The 22,146-nt window shown below is 40.3% G+C and overlaps 1 protein-coding gene across 2 annotated transcripts in view; it reads left to right on the top strand.

Annotated features, from left to right (window-relative positions):
* Positions 1 to 1,570: 1,570 nt before the first annotated feature.
* Positions 1,571 to 22,146, top strand: part of TOPBP1 (DNA topoisomerase II binding protein 1) — a 34,188-nt gene continuing 13,612 nt past the window's right edge. For both annotated transcript variants that reach the window (XM_054991619.1, XM_054991620.1), the window contains exons 1-17: positions 1,571 to 1,651; positions 4,328 to 4,414; positions 5,128 to 5,262; positions 6,376 to 6,519; positions 7,122 to 7,303; positions 7,966 to 8,159; positions 10,659 to 10,838; positions 11,488 to 11,657; positions 12,233 to 12,399; positions 13,020 to 13,261; positions 13,570 to 13,868; positions 14,375 to 14,547; positions 15,384 to 15,595; positions 17,032 to 17,321; positions 20,039 to 20,212; positions 20,980 to 21,092; positions 21,642 to 21,765. In XM_054991619.1, coding sequence (XP_054847594.1) covers positions 4,331 to 4,414; positions 5,128 to 5,262; positions 6,376 to 6,519; positions 7,122 to 7,303; positions 7,966 to 8,159; positions 10,659 to 10,838; positions 11,488 to 11,657; positions 12,233 to 12,399; positions 13,020 to 13,261; positions 13,570 to 13,868; positions 14,375 to 14,547; positions 15,384 to 15,595; positions 17,032 to 17,321; positions 20,039 to 20,212; positions 20,980 to 21,092; positions 21,642 to 21,765 — 2,883 coding nt within the window. In that variant the 5' untranslated portion in view covers positions 1,571 to 1,651; positions 4,328 to 4,330. The remainder of the gene's footprint in view (positions 1,652 to 4,327; positions 4,415 to 5,127; positions 5,263 to 6,375; positions 6,520 to 7,121; positions 7,304 to 7,965; positions 8,160 to 10,658; positions 10,839 to 11,487; positions 11,658 to 12,232; positions 12,400 to 13,019; positions 13,262 to 13,569; positions 13,869 to 14,374; positions 14,548 to 15,383; positions 15,596 to 17,031; positions 17,322 to 20,038; positions 20,213 to 20,979; positions 21,093 to 21,641; positions 21,766 to 22,146) is intronic.

Below are 22,146 nucleotides of genomic sequence, written 5' to 3' on the forward strand. Positions count from 1 at the left end.
CAAAAACCCCTCAAGGGCTGGCTGGCACACAGTGGGCATGCTCCCGTGCTTTACAGGGGCCATGCTCTGTGGTGATGTGATGTCACTCTAGGACATGCTTGCTATATAGTAGCCTTTTGGCTTTGAGGTGAAACATACTCTATAGTGTACTGTAGCGCCCACCTTCCAAAGCTGCCATTTCTTCCAGTAGAATGGATCTCTGCAGTCTGGAAAGCAGTTGTAGTTCTGTGAGAACTCCAGCCGCCACCTGGAGGTTGGAAACCCTACTTCCAGTCGAGTCAGCTCACCTACTGGTTCATGACATATAGGATGGGAACATGCTAGGGCTGCTAGTAAGAGGTGCCAGTAAGTGGTCACCATGCCTTTGAGGTCCAAATTAGGGTTGTCAGCTCCCGTTCGTGAGATTCTTGGAGCTTTGTGGGGCGGGGTGGGGTGGGGTGGGGGAAGCCTGAGAAGAACAGGGTTTGGAGAGGAGAGGGACCTCAGCAGGGTATAACGGCATCCAATCTGCGCTCCAAAACAGCCATCTTCTCCAGGAGAACTGATCTCTGTGGCCTGGAGATCAGCTGCAATTCCGGGAGATTGCCAGCCACCACCTGGAGGTTAGCAACCCCATGTCTCCGGTTCAACATGCGCCATAAACTTCCCTAAAGAAATAAAAAGAGTCCAGTAGCACTTTTAAGACTAACCAACTTTATTGTAGCATAAGCTTTCGAGAATCACATCTGCATCTGATGAAGAGAACTGTGATTCTCGAAAGCTTATGCTACAATAAAGTTGGTTAGTCTTATAGGTGCTACTGGACTCTTTTTGATTTTGCTACTACAGACTAACACGGCTAACTCCTCCGCGCCTAAAGAAATAAACTGGCATTTGAAATAGGCGCCTCTGCCACGCCTCCTTTCAAACTTTGGAGAAACTGATCAGGATTTCTTCTCAACAAACCCCTGCTTAAAAGGGCTACACAATGCAGAAGGCCCACCTTCTTCTCCGAGAAACCTGTCCTTGCACAATCAAAAAGAGTCCAGTAGCACCTTTAAGACTAACCAATTTTATTGTAGCATAAGCTTTCGAGATTCGAAAGCTTATGCTACAATAAAATTGGTTAGTCTTAAAGGTGCTACTGGACTCTTTTTGATTTTGCTACTACAGACTAACACGGCTAACTCTGGTCATAGATCCAGAGGAGTTAGCCGTGTTAGTCTGTAGTAGCAAAATCAAAAAGAGTCCAGTAGCACCTTTAAGACTAACCAATTTTATTATAGCATAAGCTTTCGAGAATCAAGTTCTCTTCATCAGATGCCTGATCAGGCATCAGTTTTGATCAGGCATCTGATGAAGAGAACTTGATTCTCGAAAGCTTATGCTATAATAAAATTGGTTAGTCTTAAAGGTGCTACTGGACTCTTTTTGATTTTACGGCTAACTCTGGATCTATGTCCTCGTACAGCGATCCTTTAGCGCCCCTTTAAGGGAAGCGCGGGCAAGATGACGGCAGAGAAGACCGAAAGACTAAGGGGCGGCTCTTGCATCACAGATTCACGCATGCGCACTTCGAGTAGGTGGACTTTCCCGCCTGCCTTCGGAAGATCGGAGTTGGCGGCTGGGCTCGCGGGGATTAAACTGTCAGCGGCAAGCTCAGAGGAAGGAGGTATGGGCGCGGGTGGGGGGGGGGGTGTCTCTTCGTTTTGCCTCGGCCCTCGCGCTGCTCCCGCCTTTTCCCCACTTTCCTTCAATGGCGTTGCTTAGCTACACTGGCCCCGCCCCCTGGCCATCACCTGAGGAAGGCCCTTCACCTTTTCGCTCCCGGCCGGGAGGGGGTGGGGGGAAGGGTTGGCCCCAGTTATGGACTCCAGTCCACTTCCATATAACAAGTATATTTTGGCGCCGTTTTCTTGGGTGCGTAGGAGAAGGAAGGGTTGAATAATGGGTATTGTTAAATGTTTATTATTAGGCCGCCTTTCTAAAGGAGACCCAAGGCGGATTACATAATGCATTGCAAGTATGTTGAAGTAAAATAGACACCCTTTCTTATCCCGTGAGGTAACATCTTTTTAAAAGGGAGAGAAAACCGATTCCTCTTTCCTTGAGTCCACTCTTGTGTTAATGTTCATATGTGCTATTACACTACACACAACCAGGACGCTCTGTTATCTTGGTGCCTGAGGTAGAAAATCCAAATGGCAAATGTATAAATAATAATCGAAACAGTTCATAGAGGGCTGCCCTTCAATGGTACTTCAAAATCAGGTGCTGTCTTTGCCTGATTCTTGATCTCTGACTCTGCCCCTAAATGAAGAACAGTCCTCATACAATGAAAATCGGTGATAGGCTGCACTGAGATATTGGCCAAAGTGAGTGGTGAGCTTCATGGGTGACAGAGATTTAAACCTTTGACTCCTGTGAGTCAGACCATCTCTTAGCTCTCTCTCTCTTCCATGCCGGAACAAAGTCTTTTACCATCAAGGATACTAATCCTTGCTGGTAATTTTTATTGTTTTGTTATTTTAATGTTTTTGTTTTGTTTACTCTCACACATTTGTGTACTGACTTTCCTGATCACTAAAGGTGGTTTATATAAACAAATAGTGCATATGAGAGACACTTAACACCAGTACCTGTTCAAAGAAATCATCCACATATTAACTACTCCCCAAGTAAGCAGCCTGTGTTAATCTGCTGTAGGGTCTCTGCTGTAGAGATCCTGGTCTGTAGTAGTGGAAGAGAAAGAAGATGGGAAAATATCCTCTGTGTTTTGTAAAGGAACATAATTTGAGCTCTTTGTGCCTTTGATATCTCCTCAGCAGAAATGAGCAACATGCTGCATGTTGATTACAGTGGGTTGTTGGGACCAAATCACTTAATCTTGGTCCATCAACCCTGGCTCACAGTTTGTTTCTGGGCATAATTCAAGGTGCTGTTGTTGACCTTTACAGTTCTATATGTCTTGGAAGCGATGTACGTCAAGGCATGCCTTGACTTTTTTTTTTTTTTTTTGCTTTATGAGCCACCTCCTCAAATTTAGGAGCTAAACTTATTTTTTCAGCCTTCGGGATTTTATATTTCTAGTTACTGCTACCAGAAAACCCTGTTTCTTGCCATTTTTTAAAAAACAAGTTTTTTGCAGTGTATAAATAAACCTTGATTTGTCATCACAACAAAAAGCGAACCTCTATCACTCATGTAAATGAGCATAGTACTTCTACTGAGAATCACCAAGAGACATTTACAATAAAGGGCTGCTGAAAATACTAGGAACCCTGGTGCCTGGGATTTGTTGAGCCCTGCCTTAAGGACTCCCTGTTCCCATATGAGCCAACCAGACTGTTATGATCATTTTCTGAGGCCCTAGTTTGGGTGCCTCTGCTTTCTGAGGTGGTTCCACAATTTTGTGGTGCCAAAATTATGGCTTATTTGCTTATCCCCATTTATCACTGTCTTCTGTGGTGCGTGTGTGTGGGGGGGGGGGCGGGGACTGAGGAAGACTTTCCTGTTTTGTCTCGCATTCTTTCAGTGATCCTTCCTTAGATGGATCTTTACTGCCTTGTGTTTCAACTTGCTATCTGGTGTTTTATGCCTGTACTTCAGCTTTTTAAAAAATAGTTTTATGATGTATTTTATTATGCTGTTTTAGTTGCTAGCTGCCTTGGTGGCCCTCCTTGGGCAGAAAGGCGGGATATAAATGTTGTCGCTAAATAAATAAATACTGTTCCTTATAGGTAGTCTGGGTGGTGGGGGCTGCCATCTTGCTTACATTTGAAAACAGTGAAAGTTTAGAGTTGTCGGTTGTCTAAAACAATGCCAACTTTGTCCATGCTTGTCAAGAATTCCTAGCATGATGGTAATCTTAAACGGATTGTAACATTCTTAAAACAGGTCACTAAGGGTCTCAGTGTAAAGCTTGAAAGTTGTCAGTTTCTCATGAAATTAACTATTGGATCTCTGGGAAAGAAATCAGTTACTTCAGAATCCTAACTTGAATGATAATTAGTTTGGAATAACTTCCCTTAATATGATTAATGGTTAAATGTAATAAAAATGCCTGTCTTTTGTAGAGGATCAATAGAAATATAAACAGAGAGAGCTTGTCAGAAGGTAGGACTAACTGCTGCTAATAAAACGAACCTCTAAGACTGCTGATTATGAAAAAGCCAAAAAGCCTTATTCTTAACTATGAATAATTGAGTATTACTTTATTTGGTAAAAACTGTTCTAGACATTTCTTGGACCAGCCTCCATCAGCATGTGACTATTCCCTTGACCTGTTTTTAATAATTCATTTTTTCTAAAGAATTAATTATAAACCCATTCTTCTTCCCTTCATTAGTTAATGATGAATAGTAACAAAGAACCATATTTTGTGAAGTTTATAAAGTCTGCAAAAAATTCAGAATTTTTCCTTCAGGCCCTCGAGGTGAGTTTATTTAGTATCTGTTTAAGCTTTGGTAACATGTTCAGTAAATGTAATGCTCATGTGGAATCTTGATATTGGTGGAGATTTGAAACTGCAAACAAGTCATAGCTGACCTTTGGTGACCCATGCTGAGATTTTCAAGGCAAGAGGTGTATCTGCATAGCTGACCTTGTCTTTCTTGGTGGTCTCCCAAGGGTGACCCTGTTTAGCATCTGATATATAGTGAGATTAGGCTATCTTGGGTATATATCTAATTCTGGACTTGGCCTCAAAGCGTGTATCACAATCTGCACAAAGGGGCCCAGTGTGGAAAGGGAATGAGAAAGGGAATATGTATCTACAAAATCTCAAAAGAAAGAAGAAAGGAATAGGAGGTACTTAACCACTCCCACCCCCCACCTGTAATGGAAAAGTAATGTGTGCCTGCACACTCTTTGCAGCTTAATAAATATGACAGTTGTGGTCTTGCAAGATCACGGTTAGCAGGCAACCCCATACAATCAGGCAGTTTAAAAAACATAAGAAGTAGTGGGAGGGAGAGAAAATGGCAACGATAGTACACTTGCTTTTTTCTGCACTGTAAGTTGAATTAAATGGAGTTTCAGCTATTTATGGTATTACATTTATAGTGCAACCACTGTTTTAAATGTTAGATGGGAAGGAACAGTGCTTAGAAATTCACATTAATTGTAATACTTTTGTGTATTTTTCAGTCAATAAAAGAATTTCAATCAGATGAATTTCTCCAGATTCTTGAAAATGAAGCTGCGCTGAAAATACAAGAGAATGACAAATCTCTTTATATATATGATCAGTTTAGTGGCATTGCTTTTAATCATCTTCAAAAGGTTTGCTCTATACCTGCTAACCCTTATATTTTTTGTACTAAAAAGAAAGATAACATAGTTGGTCCTACAGTAAGCATTTTCTCTCTTTTCATTCATTCATCAGATAATGAACATACTCAGGAATGCAGTTCACATGCAGTGACAAATCATGCTTTCTTGTTATTGGAACTAGTCTTGAAATCCTTTGGTTCATATGCTCCTTCTTCCTCCTGTTCTCCGATGCAACTTGGAAATTAATCATTTGTTTCAATTTTAGTACTGTTTTGGAAGTTTGGGTAAGGGACAAGAGAACCATAGCAATTTGATAAAAAAAGCATACTATTTGTGACAAAAACTAATGTGAAGGGGAAAGGGCAGGGAGTGCACAAACCTGAGGATTTCAGAGGCTCATTCCTATAACCATGACTTGTTATTTGTGAATTGTGTATGTAATAATAAATACCTTGATGATCGGCACTTCAGCTAGAAACCCCTGTAAGAAAACAGGCAGTCTATGCTTGTGCAAATGCAACAGGGCAGGCAGTGCAGTGAGCAGAGTTTTGTTCCACAGCTACTGTTAGCTATTTCAAAGGCAGCACATTTATCTGTATAGTAGTACATATCTGTCCTGCCCTTCCTCCAAAGAACTCAGAATAGTGTACACATTTCTTTTCCCCTTATTTTAACCTTGCAATGGCCCTGTGAGGTAGGTTAAGTTGAGAATGTGACTGACTGACTGACTGACAAGGTCACCCAGCAAGATTGATGGCTGAGGAGCGATTTGAACTCAGGGCTTGCAGGTCCCTTTTCAGCACCCTAACTGCTACACCACACTGATTCTCCATGAATATGTGAATACTTTCTTGTATGTTAGTGTAGCAGTCACGTGTTGTGACAAGCTGTTTCTGTACATTATTTGAATATTGAAGCATCTCTCTTTTGTCTGACACTGTGAAAGAAACAACAACTGGTTAAACAACTTTCCATATGTATTTTGTTAATATATCATAGCTTAGATCTCTGTCATTTATTTTTTACTTTTGTTGAATGGGAATTGAGGGTTCGGGTAGTGGACAGAGAGGTGATGGGAAAGTATACTATTAATTAACTGGTTTATTTTGTTTTTTGTTTCAGCTTGGCTGTAGAATCGTTGGACCTCAAGTAGTCATTTACTGTATGCAAAACCAGCGATGTGTTCCAAGGGCTGATTACCCAGTTTATAACATGGCTATGGCTGATGTAACAGTGTCCTGTACAAATCTCCAAAAAGAAGCACGAGTAATGCATTATGTTATGGCTTTTTTCAGTCACTGTGTGAGGTTTATTTTCTAAATGAATTTTAGAGGATTGTAACTGTCCCTGGGAATTATGTGCCCAATGATGCAATCCTAAGCATAGCTATATTCTTCCAAATCCTTTTACTTCAGTGGTCTGAAAAAGGTGTAACTCTGCTTAGAATTGCTCTCAAGCTCACTTTCAAACTGTCACTTGAAGTCAAGAAGATAAACGTTTTCCCTTAGACTAGGATTCAAAGTGATCAGAGGGGGGGGGTCATCTCTAAAATAAACTTCTGCACAATGTGGCAAGGTTATTACTCTTCCTATCTTCCTAAAACATCTTTGATTGATCTCTGCTCTCTTTAAAAACCCTAGTCATAGAGAATCTCATAATTGTTGTTTTTCTCTGAATTATTCCAGTTTGCCATTTCTTCTTGTAGACTACTGGCAAAAGTGGGACATGGTGCTTTAGCTATGCTTCTGCTAGTATTATGGTAGCATAATATATTTGGTATTTAAAATGCTTTGCAAATTCTCCACGGATTCATCCATTTGCTTGACTCATTCATTCTTAGTTACCATGTGATTTCTTTCCTTTCATAGGAGGAGGTCCACAAGTATGTTCAGATGATGGGTGGCCGTATATACAGAGATCTTAATGTGTCGGTAACACATCTTATAGCTGGAGAAGTTGGAAGCAAGAAATACTTAGTTGCTGCTAATTTAAAGAAACCCATTTTACTTCCCTCTTGGGTGAAAACATTGTGGGACAAATCACAAGACAGGTGAGGTTTCAATATATAGGTTTAGGAAAACAGTAACTCTTGGGAAATCTGAGTTATGATCTTTCTTGAAGAAAATGTTAACCCTATATATTAGCATTCTTGTTGCACAATATAAGGTTCAAAGTGTAATGAGAGTTGTTGCTTCTAGCCAGTTTTGTGTAGTGGTTAAGAGGGGCAAGACTCTAATCTGGAGAACCAGATTTGATTCCCCGCTCCTCCACTTGAAGCCAGCTGGGTGACCTTGGGTCAGTCACAGCTCTTTCAGAGCTCTCTTAGCCCCACCCACCTCACAGGGTTATTGTTGTGAGGATAACAACATATTTTGTAAACTGCCCTGAGTGGGCATTAAGTTGTCCTGAAAGGCAGTATATAAATCAAATGTTGTTGTTGTTGTTATTCTAGGGATAAAGTCCGAACTGTCTCTTCTCACCTGAAACTAATAAAAAAGATCCACACATACGTACTCCAATTCTCCCCTTATGCTTCTCCCCATGCAGGGATTCACACTTTTAGATGGGACCCAACACGCTATTTTTCATTGCTCCGTAGCTGTATAATTCTATACTGTCTTTAGTTACTAATGCAGACCACACAGTGCTCTCAATTTTCCCACTGGCAAAAGAGAGATGGCAGACATGTTTTATTACTCTTGTCTCCAATAGCATGATTCGATACACAGACATAAACGTGAGAGACTTCTTATGTCCTTTGTTTCGTGGTTGTACAGTCTGTGTAACGGGCTTAAGCACTATGGACCGAAAAGAGGTCCAGCGCCTCACTCTTGAGAATGGTGGCCAGTATTCAGGGCAGCTCAAGATGAATGAATGTACCCATCTTATTGTGCAAGACCCGAAAGGTAAAAAGTCCTTTGAAATGCATGCCTTTTCTTGTCTGAGTTCAAGATACTTTTTGTGCATGTGTAAATATTTGCAAAATTGTAGCCCTCAGCCTTGCAGGGCTCCGCTTTGAATGCAGAAGGTAGCCTTAGTACACCATTTTCAATTTATGTTGCAGAAAATGTTGGTTTGGTTATAATGCTGTCTTCAGTTGTCACTTCTGACTTGTTACTTTCTCCCACATTTTTGTTTGACAGTTTATATTTTGTACTTCTAAGGATTTCCTAAGCAGTTTCCAGTATAAACTTAAAAACAATATTTAAAAATAGACAAAACACATTAAAACAGTTTAATAAACAAACAGCCATAAAATGAGATGGGAGAGCAGCTGAAAACAAAAAATAGAAAGATCTGAAATCAGTCTATCCATCATGGATTAAATTGCAGTGTAAGTGAGCAGTTTAAAAACCCTCATTGTTGTGTGTGGAGAAGGGGTTTCAATGTCCAGAATCAGGGAAGATCCTGCACAAACAAACAGTTCTTTTAAAACAATTCTGCCTGTCTTCTGGGGGAAGCAGATAAGGCCTTTCAGATATCCTTGTTCACCAAGGGAGTCACTTTCTGATTAATTTTTCTTAACCCTGTGGCTTAGTTCATAGGGAATTTTGTAAGAACAGCCTTGCTGGTTCAGACTGGTGGTCCGTCACAGAGTGGCTTGCCAGTTACTGTGGAGGGCCAACAACCGAGTATAGAAGCCAAGGCCTTTCCCTGATGATGCCTGGCTCTGGTATTTAGAGGTTTACTGCCTCCAAATGTGGAGGTTTCCTTTCATCACTGTGTCCAGTAGGCACCATGGTTGGAAGACTGGGAGGTTGCTGTGGGCTTTATATGCTATTTCATCTCGGGGTGGGGGGGGGGGGTTCTGGTTTTCTCCTTCCTTGTTTCAAACATCACCAGAAGCTCTTCTTTGCAAGAACTGGGGCGGGGTGGGGGTAGTGGCAGAATCAGGACTGTTGAAATTGGAGCATGTTCACAGTCTTATTGGCAACATATATGTGTAACATAGCATGACAGATTTGTATGTGGCCAAATAATTTAGAATAGCAGTTTCTAGAGCCTGTTAATGCAGCAAACATTTGCAAGGCATTTTAGTTGACATCCGTCGTCTGGTCGCTAGTTTGTCAACACAGTGAAAACAACATTATAAACAACTGACAACTTTTTGCAGTGAGTTAGACAGTGCACTTGGAAGTAGATTCTAAGTAGATGAAAAATGCACTCAGTATGATAAAATCAAAGTCTTTCATAAAAGCATGTATTTCCCCTCTTTTGATTACAAAGATGTTTTCTTTAGTATTTCTCATGAGGATATTTTGTATTTGCGTGTCATAACCATGAAATCCTACTTTTAAAAGTCTAGTTGGCTGACTTGGGTTGGACAAAGACAAAAGGGGAACAAACCCAACCTGAATTCAAGTCAGGAAGCAAAAAGTTGAGCACCAAAAATAGAATAAAATTAATATAACAATGTATTGCACAGTGCACAAATTCATAAGATTAAAAACACCATGTAGGAAATACCTTTAAAAACTCAGAACATGATATACACCAATCACAAGAAATCACAGTATGTTTACACATACATATAAACCAAAAGACCAAACTTGTTTTGGCCCTAGGGGCCTTCTTCAGTTGTCAAAAATTATTTTCACTCACACAGGAATAAAAATAATACGTAGGTTAAGTAAACTGTGAGGTAAGAAGTCCCAGATCTGTTAGTAGAAATACATACTTAATAACTCCCTTACCTGGCTGATTGAATGGTACTCTGAGAGCTAAGCTACACAAGGACACGCACGTAAAGGGAGTCACAATGTTAGCTGGGAAGCTGAGTTTTAAAATTTCCCTTCTCTACAAAGCCAGCAAAAATTGCTCCTCAAAGGGTTTGCTAATTTCTCTTTGCCTCTCAAAGACTCTGTCACCTCCCCTTCTAGGAGGTGAAGAGGAAATAAACCCTGTGAGGAGAATCTTTGCTTGCTCTGTAGAGAGGGGAAATTGACAGATCTCTTTTAAAACTCAGCTGCCTGGCTAAAATTGCGACTCCCTTCATGTGAGCATCCTTGTGTAATTCGTCTCTTGTAGTTTAGCTCTCAGATAGATAGCTGTCTGTGCAATTCTGTTAAATGCAGTTATTTGGATGAAGCCTAGAGGACAAAATTTTCTCTATGATGTAATCTTGATCTCAGTGTGATTATATAGCATGTGTTTAGCAATTTTATGTTCACATACTGTACACAACAGCAAGCATCATCTAAGTGTCAATGCAATCATCTTAAAGGAATAAGCTTTGTAAATGATGCAGTAATGTCCAAAGTGAGAGAAAACTCAGATTTTCAAATGTCACTGAAGAAATATCCTTATAATTCTGGCCATATATATGCACTTGGTACTTTGCTTCTTGCAGAAATTTCTTGTAACTTGAACTGTGTGTGCTTGTGGGGTTTTTTAACATGGGAAAGGCCCGAAATATGAATGTGCAAGAAGATGGAATGTCCACTGCATATCTATCCAGTGGTTCTTTGACAGCATTGAGAAGGGATTTTGCCAGGACGAATCGATGTATACAGTAGAACCCGGGTCAAAGCAAGAGAGTGCCCCAAGCACATCAACTCCTACCAATGAATCCAGCAAGCCTGATAGTAAGTAACAAGTGGGGGATCTGCAAGGACTTGCAGGGGGCATCTCATTTTGCCCTCCCCTACCATGTCCTATCTCCCTTCCCTGTCCCCATAGCCTCTTCCCCTTTTCCTGATTCCATCTTTCCTTCTCACCCACCATTGTCTGCCTCCCAGTGTTTACCTTTCCCCTCCCACCCTGGCAGCCTCAGCCCTGTTGCATGGTGCAGAACATGCAAGGACTTGCAGGGGGCACTTTACTTTGCCCTGTATCCCCTTCCCACACTATTTCCTCCTTTTCTCCTTAAAACCCACAAAACCAGCTTATTTATTATCTGCTCCCACATTCATCTAGATCTATTAATTTACTTTATTTATATACTGCCTTTCTCCACAATGAGGAGCATTTTGACAATTATTAAGCAAGGAAAGAACTGCATGCCTAAATATTTGATTAGTGACATTAATGCCCTGTAAGTTTATGAAAGCATGTCTTAAGTGGTTTCTATAATTAAAATGATATTTTCACTAAAGTATGATGAAAAAGAAAAGATTTTTAGTCAGTTCTTGTTGAATTTTTTGCTATCTCTTTCCTTTTTTAGATCAAAGTAATATCAAAGATTGCATAATTATACACTTCCCTAAACTTTAACTTTCCTCTTTATTTTCAAAGGTCGGACCCTCTCAGATGTCAGCCATATTTCAAATATCAATTTCAGTGGTGTTAATGAAACAGGATGTAGCTCAGCTGTGAATAGCAAACTGGGTCTGCCTTTTGATGATGTGATCAACTTGGATATTAGTTCTTTACAAGCTCCTGAAGATTTACTAGACGGGTGTCGAGTACGTCTAATAGTACATGTGCACTTGTGAAATTATTCAGATTACTTGAATAGTTATGTTGACCTACAGAGCTATACAGTTTGCAAGTTTTACAGGGTAGGGTTTTACAGTACCCTCATGAATGAATGAATGAATGAATGAATGAATGAATGAATGAATGCGTGGCACTGCCTGCCTGTCACTGTTAGTGCTATTTGCCACTTCCTCAAGAAAAAGACAGGAAAGTGGCCTCCTTCCAGCAGCCAGGCCTGGCAGCTAAAGGCATTGAGGTTTTCTGTTAGGGCACCACTTGTGCTGCCACCTAGCTATTCTATTACTAGTTTGCATTTTATTCCATTCTAAGGAAATCCAGATTAATTGCATCTCCAGTATGCAACAAGGAACTTTATCTAGGAGATCTTAAAAAATCCACTTTGCTTGAGAGTAAGAGTCTTAAGCCACAGTCTGCAGTAGCTTCACTCTTCAGCTATGAGAAATGCTGCAGAGAAAACTTTATAGGAATCTTTAGCTGGGGTGTCTTTACTCACCTGTGCCTTACTGCTTTGGATCAAGCTTTTTCTGTACTTCTCTTGCAGATTTACCTTTCAGGTTTCAGTGGCAGGAAGTTAGATAAGATGAGAAGGCTTATTAATTCTGGAGGTGGTGTTCGTTTTAATCAGCTCAATGAGGATGTGACACACATCATTGTTGGTGACTATGATGATGATGAACTGAAACAATTTTTGAAGAAGACAACACAGAGGTACCAATTACTAATAGTGCTATCCTAAGAACACTTTCCTGAGCATAAGTCTGAGTGAATAATCTGAATAAGATTCTGAGTAGACCTGGGGTGGCACTGTAAATGTCTTTGTCTACATACACATTTCCTTCTATAAATATTTTAGTAACTTGTTAGTTTTAAAAATTAATGTTTTCTCCACATTGCACATCCTTTGGTGTACGATGATGAGCAACTTATTCAATTGTTGTTATTTTAATGTAATGGCTGCTATTGATCAAATCTCAGAGAGAAAAGAAAAGTGATTGATGACTTCCATCCATAATTGTCCACAGTTTGTACATGTTAAGCCCTTTGTATTTTGTAGAATGTGAAGGATATGGTTTATGATTGCGGTAATATATGAGGGATTCTTTTCTACCAGCATGCATTTTCTTGGAAATTTGTGTTTGTCAGGAATTTTCTTTTAATTCTATAACTATCAAAAGCTGAGTTGTGAACATTCATGTCACTTTTAACATTCAAAACTATTGCTTGGTCCGGGCTTTGTGGCAGAAATGTAAAATTCATATGACCTCAAAAGGAAGGGTAGATTCCTCCCCCCCACCTCATTATCTGTAATTAATGTTTTTGTTCTGTAGGCCATATATTGTAACAACGAAATGGCTTTTGGAATGCTTTAGAAAGGGTTATTTTGTAGCTGAGGAACAATATATCTCTGCAATGTACCAGCCAGTGGACACTGCCGTTTTGGAGCATCATGTAATGAAACCAGTCCTTCCTCAAAAAAATGGCTTTTCAAAAAAAGAAGTTGTGAATATTATCCCAGTCCAGGAAGCAGATGAAGACCTTCTTTCTCAGTATACTAATAATTCCACTGTAGGTAAGATTCATCCATCTAACTCCCACCTTGGGTGTTTTTAATGTCTTTCCCATCCTGTTAACACTGTGCAGTCTTGAATAATTTTTTTTTGATTCAGAATAATCAGATTTCACCAAATTAGCTAAAATTCGGTATTTTAATCAAATTCCAATCGCATTGCACACCCCTAGCCACAGCCCCTCATCCATTGCTGTTTAGTGTTCACTGAAATGAATGCAAATAGTGTGTAAGCCATATGTACTGGCTTTCCAGTACTAGAGAGGATAACAGCTTATAGTAGGACTGTAGCATTTTCATTTTTCTTGCAGTTGACGTTGGTGACTACAGTGGTATTAATCACCCTGCCATTCAAGAAGAATTCCCTCCCAATATCAGTTCCTTGGCAGAGACTTCAACAACTGTCGAAGGAGCCTTGTTCAGAGGCAAGAAGTTTCTTCTTCTGGGCTTTGACAAAGAGGAAGAATCCTGCCTAAGAGATCTGACTGAAGAGTCTGCAGGGAGTGTTTTACCTCAACATAGTAAAGCAATTGCTGACTATGCTGTGGTTCCACTGTGGGGGTGCAAGGTGAAATCAACTGTTGGAGATGTGGTCACAAATACATGGCTGGTAAGAGCGAATCCTAGGATGATATGTGGAATACATCAGCCAAAGTATAATTAGGAATAAGGAAAAATGTTACTGATACTCATTTTCTGGTCTTGTAGTTCACTTCGTTATAATCACTGACTTCTTGTGCCACAGATGTGGAGCAAGCCCAGAGTCTTACCAGAATGCCATTAATGAATGCCAAGCCTTGTATTGCCTGGTATTTGCTAAATGAATCTGAGTATAGCAGCTGCAGTTTTTCCAGTTAAGATCCTGTTGATGATTACTAGAATGGAATGATAGTATTTAAACAGTTGCTAATCTCCCAGCTGCATTTTTAGAGCCTATCCAGTTTTTAGAAATGTGTGCAAGCTTATGTATCTGTGCTTAAAGAATTTTGGATTAAGCCCTGAGATCTTCAAACAATTCATCTGGCATGTGGTAGTTTCATGTCCCACAGCCTCAGTATTACTGAAAGAATTTATGGTTTGTGGGTTAATTTGCATTATTTATTTCACTGTTGTTAGATGATGTGTGTCGAACAACAGGTCCTTTTAGATCCACAGTCAAGTTCACTTTTCACACCAGTGTCTGTGAAAGAAGGAAACACCTCCTTGGAAAAATGCGTTTTATCCTTCAGCCAGTTTAGTGGGGCAGAAAGAGTCTCTTTAAGAAACCTGGCAAATCTGCTTGGGGCAAGGTATGTGGTATGTCATTATCTGTTAGTTTTCTAACATCTTTTGCTTCTAGAACTCTGAAATGTTAAAAGAGAGAAAAGAATTTGCAAGTTTTGAAAGTAAGATTCATGTATACATTGGAAGTTATTCCTAAACAATTTAGATGTATTCTTTGTAGTCTTAAGGATTTGACACTTGTATTTTTGAAACATCTTAAAGTGTTTTTTAAAAAGGTATTGAGCAACTGCGGAAGGCTAATTTCAGGTGGATAGCCGTATTGGTTTGTAGTAGAACAAGATTTTGGGTCCAGTAGCGCCTTAAAGAATAACTAGATTTCCAAGGTATGAGCTTTCGAGAGTCAGATGAAAGGAGCTCTACTTGGTCTTTAAGGTGCTACTGGAGTCAAATCTTCCTAATATCCATATGTCTAATACCCAAGGGCAGGCTTTCATGTGGATCAAAACATCTATCTAGCAGGGCCAACCAGGACTACAATTAAGGGTTCTGAAAAATGGTAAACCCCTATTTGCGAAAAATCTATTTGTTAAAAATATTGGGAAGGGGCCCAAGAGCAATATATGTACAGATATTTGTAATGGTGGGAAAATAACAATCCAAAATGGTGCTCAACACTGAGGGAGTGGTGCTAATAACCACCATCACCACAAAGGGGGAGAGAGGAATAGAAGTAGCTGGGAAGGGAGGCAGTGGAGCCAGTGAAGGGAGGGGGAGGAATTGCAGCCCCCCCCCCATTTTTGCAGGCCCACCTGGGTATATAAAATGCTACTACAGATTTTGTTTTATGATTTTCCCACTAGTGGGGCTTGGAATGGGATTGTTACATGGTATTCATTTTTAGAGTTCAAGAACACTTTGTGAGTAAGGCCAACCCAAGAAAAAACATGTTTGTCAGCACACATCTGGTGGTGAAAGAACCGAAGGGTTCTAAGTATGAGGCTGCAAAGAAGTGGAATCTACCTGCTGTTACTATGGCTTGGCTGCTGGAGTCAGCAAGGACAGGAGAAAAGGCTGAGGAAAACAGGTTCTTGATTGACAATGTAGTTGCTGAAGGTAAGCTGACCTGAAGTTTTTGTAGGTATGCTCATGACCTATAATCAAGAAAAAGAAAAGCTTTAGCTTGATCCTGTTTTTCTCTTTTCTGAAGCTTATTGCTCTTAAACACTTTCTGCTAGCTTATCTAAAGCACTATAACTATTGGCTTGGATCCACTCTTGCATGAACAGAAAGATTTGTGGGTAGGTGTGATTTCCGGTGATTCTTTCTGCGTGTTGCAGTTCACCATGCCACAGTGTCTCCTAGCATTCCAGTATGGCTCTTTTGGAAGGTGGGGAGGTTGCTGCAATAAGGGGGAGGAATGAATACCACATTCCTTAAATTCAACTCCACTCATAATTTGTTGGATCCAAGGCAATAATTATGATCATTATTATTTATTATTTTTAGTGGTTATGTAACGACCTTATAATAGCAGCACTGATATTGCAACGGGGCTCAGTTATTGATACCTTGAGTATTGGGACTGTGAAATTTTAAGATGGCCAGCTCAGAATTTTTACAATCTTTATCAGTTTATAAACTATGTATGTCTAGTCCCATACACATTCCAAAAAGAGACTTATGTGGTTTTTGCTGCTTCTTTGCTAACTTGTGGAAAAGTATCAATTGGTCCCCTACCCAGACAAGCAAATGAGTAGCATCTCATTCCCGCCCCCCCCCCCCGACAACTCAGAGTTGGTGGGACTCCTTTCCACATGTCCTGTTGGTATCCCACCTACATTACTCAGCCCTTTAAAGCTCAGAGAGCAAGCCAGAATAATTCCATGGTGCTCCTTTCAGACTGGGAATGGAGAAGTGATACGCTTTAATGGTAGTGAGTGCTGCAGCGGCTATTCTTGCATACAATTTCAGTCTTAATGAGCATTTTTTCCCTTGAATTAAAAAACAACAACAACTGCAGGCCTGTCCAAGCTGTCACTCCCAGTTTTCAATGGTGCTAGTCTCTCTCTGGTGATTTAGGGTCAGGCATTTTTACCCAGGATTGATGACACCGTTGATCACCCCCAGTATATTGTTGAACTCTGGCTAATTAAAAACATAAATGGGTTGCATCCAGTGGTTCCCTTCTGTTTCATGAAGAATCATTGGTTGTAGGAACGCTCCTTCGTTCAGTGGAAGGACAGAAGCGTCATCACTGAGCAGAAGGAAAACATAGGCTTCATTTCCATGAGATCAGGTTTTTAGCCCTCTAGTAATGCAGTGTCCTCTCTTAAAGCTGCCTTCATTGTCTTATGGTTCAGTGCATGCAGAAAATTGGAAAGGGAGAGGAGGATTGTTATCTAAGGTCCTGCTCACCTGTTTGAAGGGCAGATTCTAGAGGAGAATTCTGTAGTTTGAAAGAAAATATTAGAATAATCCTTACAAAAACTCCTCTTCAGAAGGAAAAAAAAGATTTGAATGATGGTTTTAAAATTTTTTATACATAAAAGAGAACTTCCAAAATGAGCCAGCAGAGCCAGGAATGGATGCAGCATCTTCAAATACACCTGACCAACCTCGCAGTATCTTTGAGACTGGGAAGAGAGCAGCAGTGACTCCTCTTGATATGAACCGATTCCAGAGCAAAGCTTTCCAGACTGTTATTTCACACCATATTGGTAAAAAGCCAAGCCCTCCGCCTGAGGGGAAAACAGTACAGAAAGAACCATCTCTACATTTGGATACCCCATCCAAATTCTTGTCAAAAGACAAGCTATTCAAGCCTTCTTTTGATGTCAAGGTAAATGTCTTGGTAATCTTGTTCCAGGGTTAAGTGTTGGGTCAGGAGGGGCACTAGCATGTCAACAATTGCCAATTGCTCAAAGCAGGTTAGTAACAACTAGCACCATCTTGCTAACGAGTGGTGGTTTTGCTGATGTTTTAAAAGGAAAGATGGGTTGTGCCCAGTTAGTGCAACAGTCTGTTACTATTAAAATGCTGTATGCTAGAACATTACAATAAAAAATTAACTAAAAAATATTTCAAATAATGCTTTGTTAAAAGTCAGTCCTCTCAGTGGGTTGGATCACAGATCCTTTCCACATTCTCCCCACCCTAGCAGTCCTTTGTCCCAGGAAAGTTGATTACCAATGTCATGGTGGCAGCATGTGTGAGCAGTTGACCCCGGCCTCCACCATTTTAAGAGCTGCTTGTGATATAAAAATCACAAGCCCCTTGAATCTGATGCGCCTTAATTCGCATTAGAGTCCCAGCTGGCTGAGCAAAGTGTTGCCGAGTCCCGCCTGGGAGAGTGCGTCATGAATGGAATGTGAATGCAAATGCCAAGAACTGGGCTTGATTGGCTCCTGCCCCTCCAAGCTGCAGAATGTGCAATTGAGACAATAAGGGCACTCGCTGAGTCACCACCCAAACATTCCAATCTCCCCTTCTCCTTGATGAATCCTATCCTAATAATCGAGAGCCATCAATCTGCTCTGATAAGTTTGTAACTCTTACCTGGGAACATGTAATCAAGAGTCTAAATTCATTAGCTAAACTCCAGGAACATTATTAGCAACTGTTTCTTTGAGAAACACCAGGAAAACCCAATCTGATTTCTTTGTCCCACCCTGGTAGCACTAATCAAAGGTAATCAAACCTTTGTCATTCCCAGGAACTTACCTTTAAGGTCTTTGTCCTAATGGCTCAGGGGGCTCCCCAGCCTCAGGACATGATTTGGCCTATAAGAACCAGGGCTTTGCCCCATTCAAATCGTGCACGCTCTCCTGGATCCAAGCGCTGTATCCTTAGGGTCTCCTTCCCTAAGCTCTCCAGGTCATGAACACTGGCTGTTCAAAGCCCTCTTCCTACATGAACTACTATACTCCTCTGATGGTAGCTATCTCCCAATCCCATACTCTATTCCAATTTCTGGCTAATTTCCTAGGATTCTGGTGTTTTTGTGTAAACTCTTTGCCTCGTGTGTGTGTGTGTGTGTGTGTGTGCTTTCCCCTTTAAATAAAGACTACTCTTTATTTCAAAGAACACTTGTTAGTTTCCTTGTTGAGGGACCCTGTAAAAATTGGTGGAGGATCCCACTTGTTACCCCTCTTGCATAGCCTTCTCCTTGCTCCTACTTGCAAGGAGACCAGTTCCAGTAACAGATGGACTAATAGCCATGTGGGTCAGGGAGGGACTGTGCTGAAGAGGAGGAAGGAGGCAGAATCACCCTCTACTATTCCTTTCATTAGTGGCACAGTGCGGATGAAAGAGGCATACACTTCCCCTAGCACATTGCATGCCCCTGGCCTGCATGGCTGTTAGTCTTTGTGGGTCCTGCAACCCTTGGAATATATCCTGCTGAAATTTGAGAGGATAGCTAGATCCAACCTGTTGCATGGAGTACTGATGTTACATTCTAGAGTGTGTTTATGTAATGGCTGTTGTTTCTTCCTTGTAAAACTTGTTTTTGCAATCTCAAGAGTTTACTTGCACCTGCTGAAATGTTTGACTTTTCATTTAGCCTATTAGTTTTGAAACTGCTCAAAATGGCCTGGGATTAGTGCTGTTCATAAAGGTCACATATTTGGGATTATTTCCAGCTTTATTTTCTTCTGAAACAAACTTTAAGGGAGACAGTTTTTCTGGAGAACACTGGAATATTTGACAGTGATAGGATGATTAATGATAAAGTTCTCATGATCCGCAGGAGAACTGATTCACTGAAAATATTGTGAATCTATTGATCTTTATCTTGCATTTGATTTTATGTACAAACTGGTGCCTTCAGGGGGTTTAGTCTTTAAGAAAAAACCAGGAAGTCATCTGTTGTTGTCTCAAGTGTATTTTAACTCATCTGTGCAATGCTTTTAAAAAGCACACCAATAACATGATTTTCAGTGGTAGTGGTGTCAGGGCTCGATCATCTGCCTGAACATACAGGATCCCGGTGGTCCTTTCTACCTCTCTTTGGTATTACAATGTGCCACCAGCAAGATTGGTGCAGTTCTTAGCCAAGAGAGCCTTCATTCTGTTTCTCTAGTCAAATCAAGATGCCTTGGTAATTCTTTGAGGAGAAAAACGAGAGAGCCTCACCATCACAAAGATAAAAAAGCTGATGATGCAAGTAAGGAAGAAACATATGTTTATTCAGATTATCATTCCCTGCATGTTTCACCAAGAAGGGAATCTCGATATTCTTCCAATGAGAACGTAAGCACAGTGGTGAGGATTTGGCCAGAGAACTGTTTGATATGTATCTCGGTACAGGATGATTGTGAGATTCCCCTGAAGAAGTCTTCTTGGCAAAACGCATAAGGAATTTTAATCTGAATAAACATTTTTTCCCTTGCTAGCACCAGTTTTTTGGCCTGCTTTTTAAATCTATGTAGTTATTTGATCAGTGACAAGGAAAGTGTCGAACCATTCCTGTAATAAGTAAATCATTTTCACCTTGCAGAGAACTTCAAATCCAAAGTTTTTGTAAACTAGGTGTATATTTTTAAAATTCCTTTTCAGGATGCTTTAGCAGCTTTGGAAACTCCAGAGGGTTCAAAACAGCGCAACAGAAAACTCAGTACTCCTCTTTCTGAAGTCATTGGCAGGAACCTAAAACTGGCTTTGGCTAATAGTGCTCGGCAAACGGCAGCTCTCAGTGCCAGTCCTCAGTTGAAGACTGCACCTCCGCAAGCAGTAAGCTGAGACTGTCATTTTATTGTAAGCTCAAGTAGATACATGCACACAGTGACATCTGTTAGTTGAATCTAATGCTACTTATTTGCATACAAAGAATAGATAATCTCCATGGCAGTTGGATATTAGAAATATTACCTGGCTCAGTGGGGTGAATATTTATGTGACTGCTGTTGTGCGTTAACTGAAACAGGTGAGACTGCATACTTCTGTTCCATTCCGCTGATACTTTCAAGCAGCCTTAGGTAATGCATACACTCACTGAACATGGAGCTGGTCAGTTTTGCTAGCTTTCAGTGCCAATCACCTGTGAGTGGGGACAGTTCGAAGACTCAGTCTTTCCCATTTGAAACAGTAATCACTGTTTTTAAGTGTCAGTGCTGTGTGTTTGGATATACAAGTTCATGAAGGCGCTATTGAAAAGGAAATAACATCCATTATCTTGCATTAAAATACATTTGTTTTTAATGAAATGTGGCACAGTGATTAAAGTGTCAGACTAGGATCTGAGTGATCCAGGTTCAAATCCACACTCTGCCATGAAATTTTCCTTGTAACTTTGGACCTACTGCTCCCTCTCAGAAGAACCCACCTCAGAAGATGGAGGTGGATAACATGGAGGAGCAGTGAACTATGATGTCCTTGGGGGAGGGTGAGATAAAAATGGATGTGGCTAGATAGAAGAATGAATTTAGATGAACAATTGAATTTTTCTTGGAAGCACCAAAACATGCCTGCCTATTTTTTTCTCAAACAAATTTGTGTAGGTGGAAGACTCAATGGATCCTCTAGCTGATGTTGTTGTATGTGTCAGTAAGAAGCTCAGTAAAAGGCAGAGTGAGTTGAACGCAATTACAGCTTCCCTCGGAGGGGATTACAGGTACATATGCAGATGAGAAGAGCATGAACTGAATTCTTTACTCATTTGCTTTTGCTTCCCTTTGGAAGGCAGTTTTCCTTTTCCTGAATGCAGTAATACATCTTCAGAAATGTCATAAAATTAATTCAGAGGAAAATCCTGGAGTCTGAGCTAAAATAAAAGTTTTTAAAATAACAAGCACAATGTTCTTATTCTTGGGTCACTTCATTAGCTTAAATGTATGCTGAATGCAACATGAATATCCTTAGTACGATGTGCTTAGAAATGTGGTTGTCAAATGCGAAAGATCAGATGAATGTTGATTTCTGTATACCTGGGAACAGATGATCTTAAAGGGATGTGTATGGTTGAGTTTCAGTCATGTGTGCCATCAGAAACATTTTTATCCAGGGTCTTTTTTTGGATGTGTTAGATTCTTGCACAGGAAGATGGTGTATGTTATTTTTAGGCTACAAGTATGTTGAATCAGCATTCTGATAATGACAGGTAGGTCCCCTCCCAGAAAATGGCCATTATTTAATGTGGAGTTGGTGTCTTTTTCTGTTCTAGGTGGAGTTTTGATGAAAGTGTAACTCATTTCATCTACCTGGGAAAGCAAAATGATAGCAACCGAGAATACAAAGCTGTTAAAGAAAGAGGTATACACATTGTGTCAGAACACTGGCTTTTGGAGGTATGGAGAAATGGCTTTCCCCTAACACTAGAATCACCTTTTCTTATTTCTTTTTTAAAAACCATGAATCAAGATAAATTAGACATATGTAATGAGCATCCTTTGCAGTTGCTCATTACTTCAGGATTAGTGTTCAAAGCCGTGATCGAGTGTTAGTGCAAAACAAACCTTGTAATTTGCTGCTAAAAGGAACTGTGCTTCAGAAAGAGAAAAATATATAGCTGTTTCTTAGAATAAAATACGTGTGAGTCTCAAAAATTGATAGCACAGTTTCATTTGTGTGGCAGCAGGAGAAGCAAGTGACTGATATGGGTCTGGAAGGAGCAGAGTATAGAAAGTTTACCTCTAGGGACTGTGGCAGAGTTGAGTATTAAATTTAAG

Source organism: Eublepharis macularius, chromosome 11 (assembly GCF_028583425.1).
Source record: "Eublepharis macularius isolate TG4126 chromosome 11, MPM_Emac_v1.0, whole genome shotgun sequence".
NCBI classification, from domain to species: domain Eukaryota; kingdom Metazoa; phylum Chordata; class Lepidosauria; order Squamata; family Eublepharidae; genus Eublepharis; species Eublepharis macularius.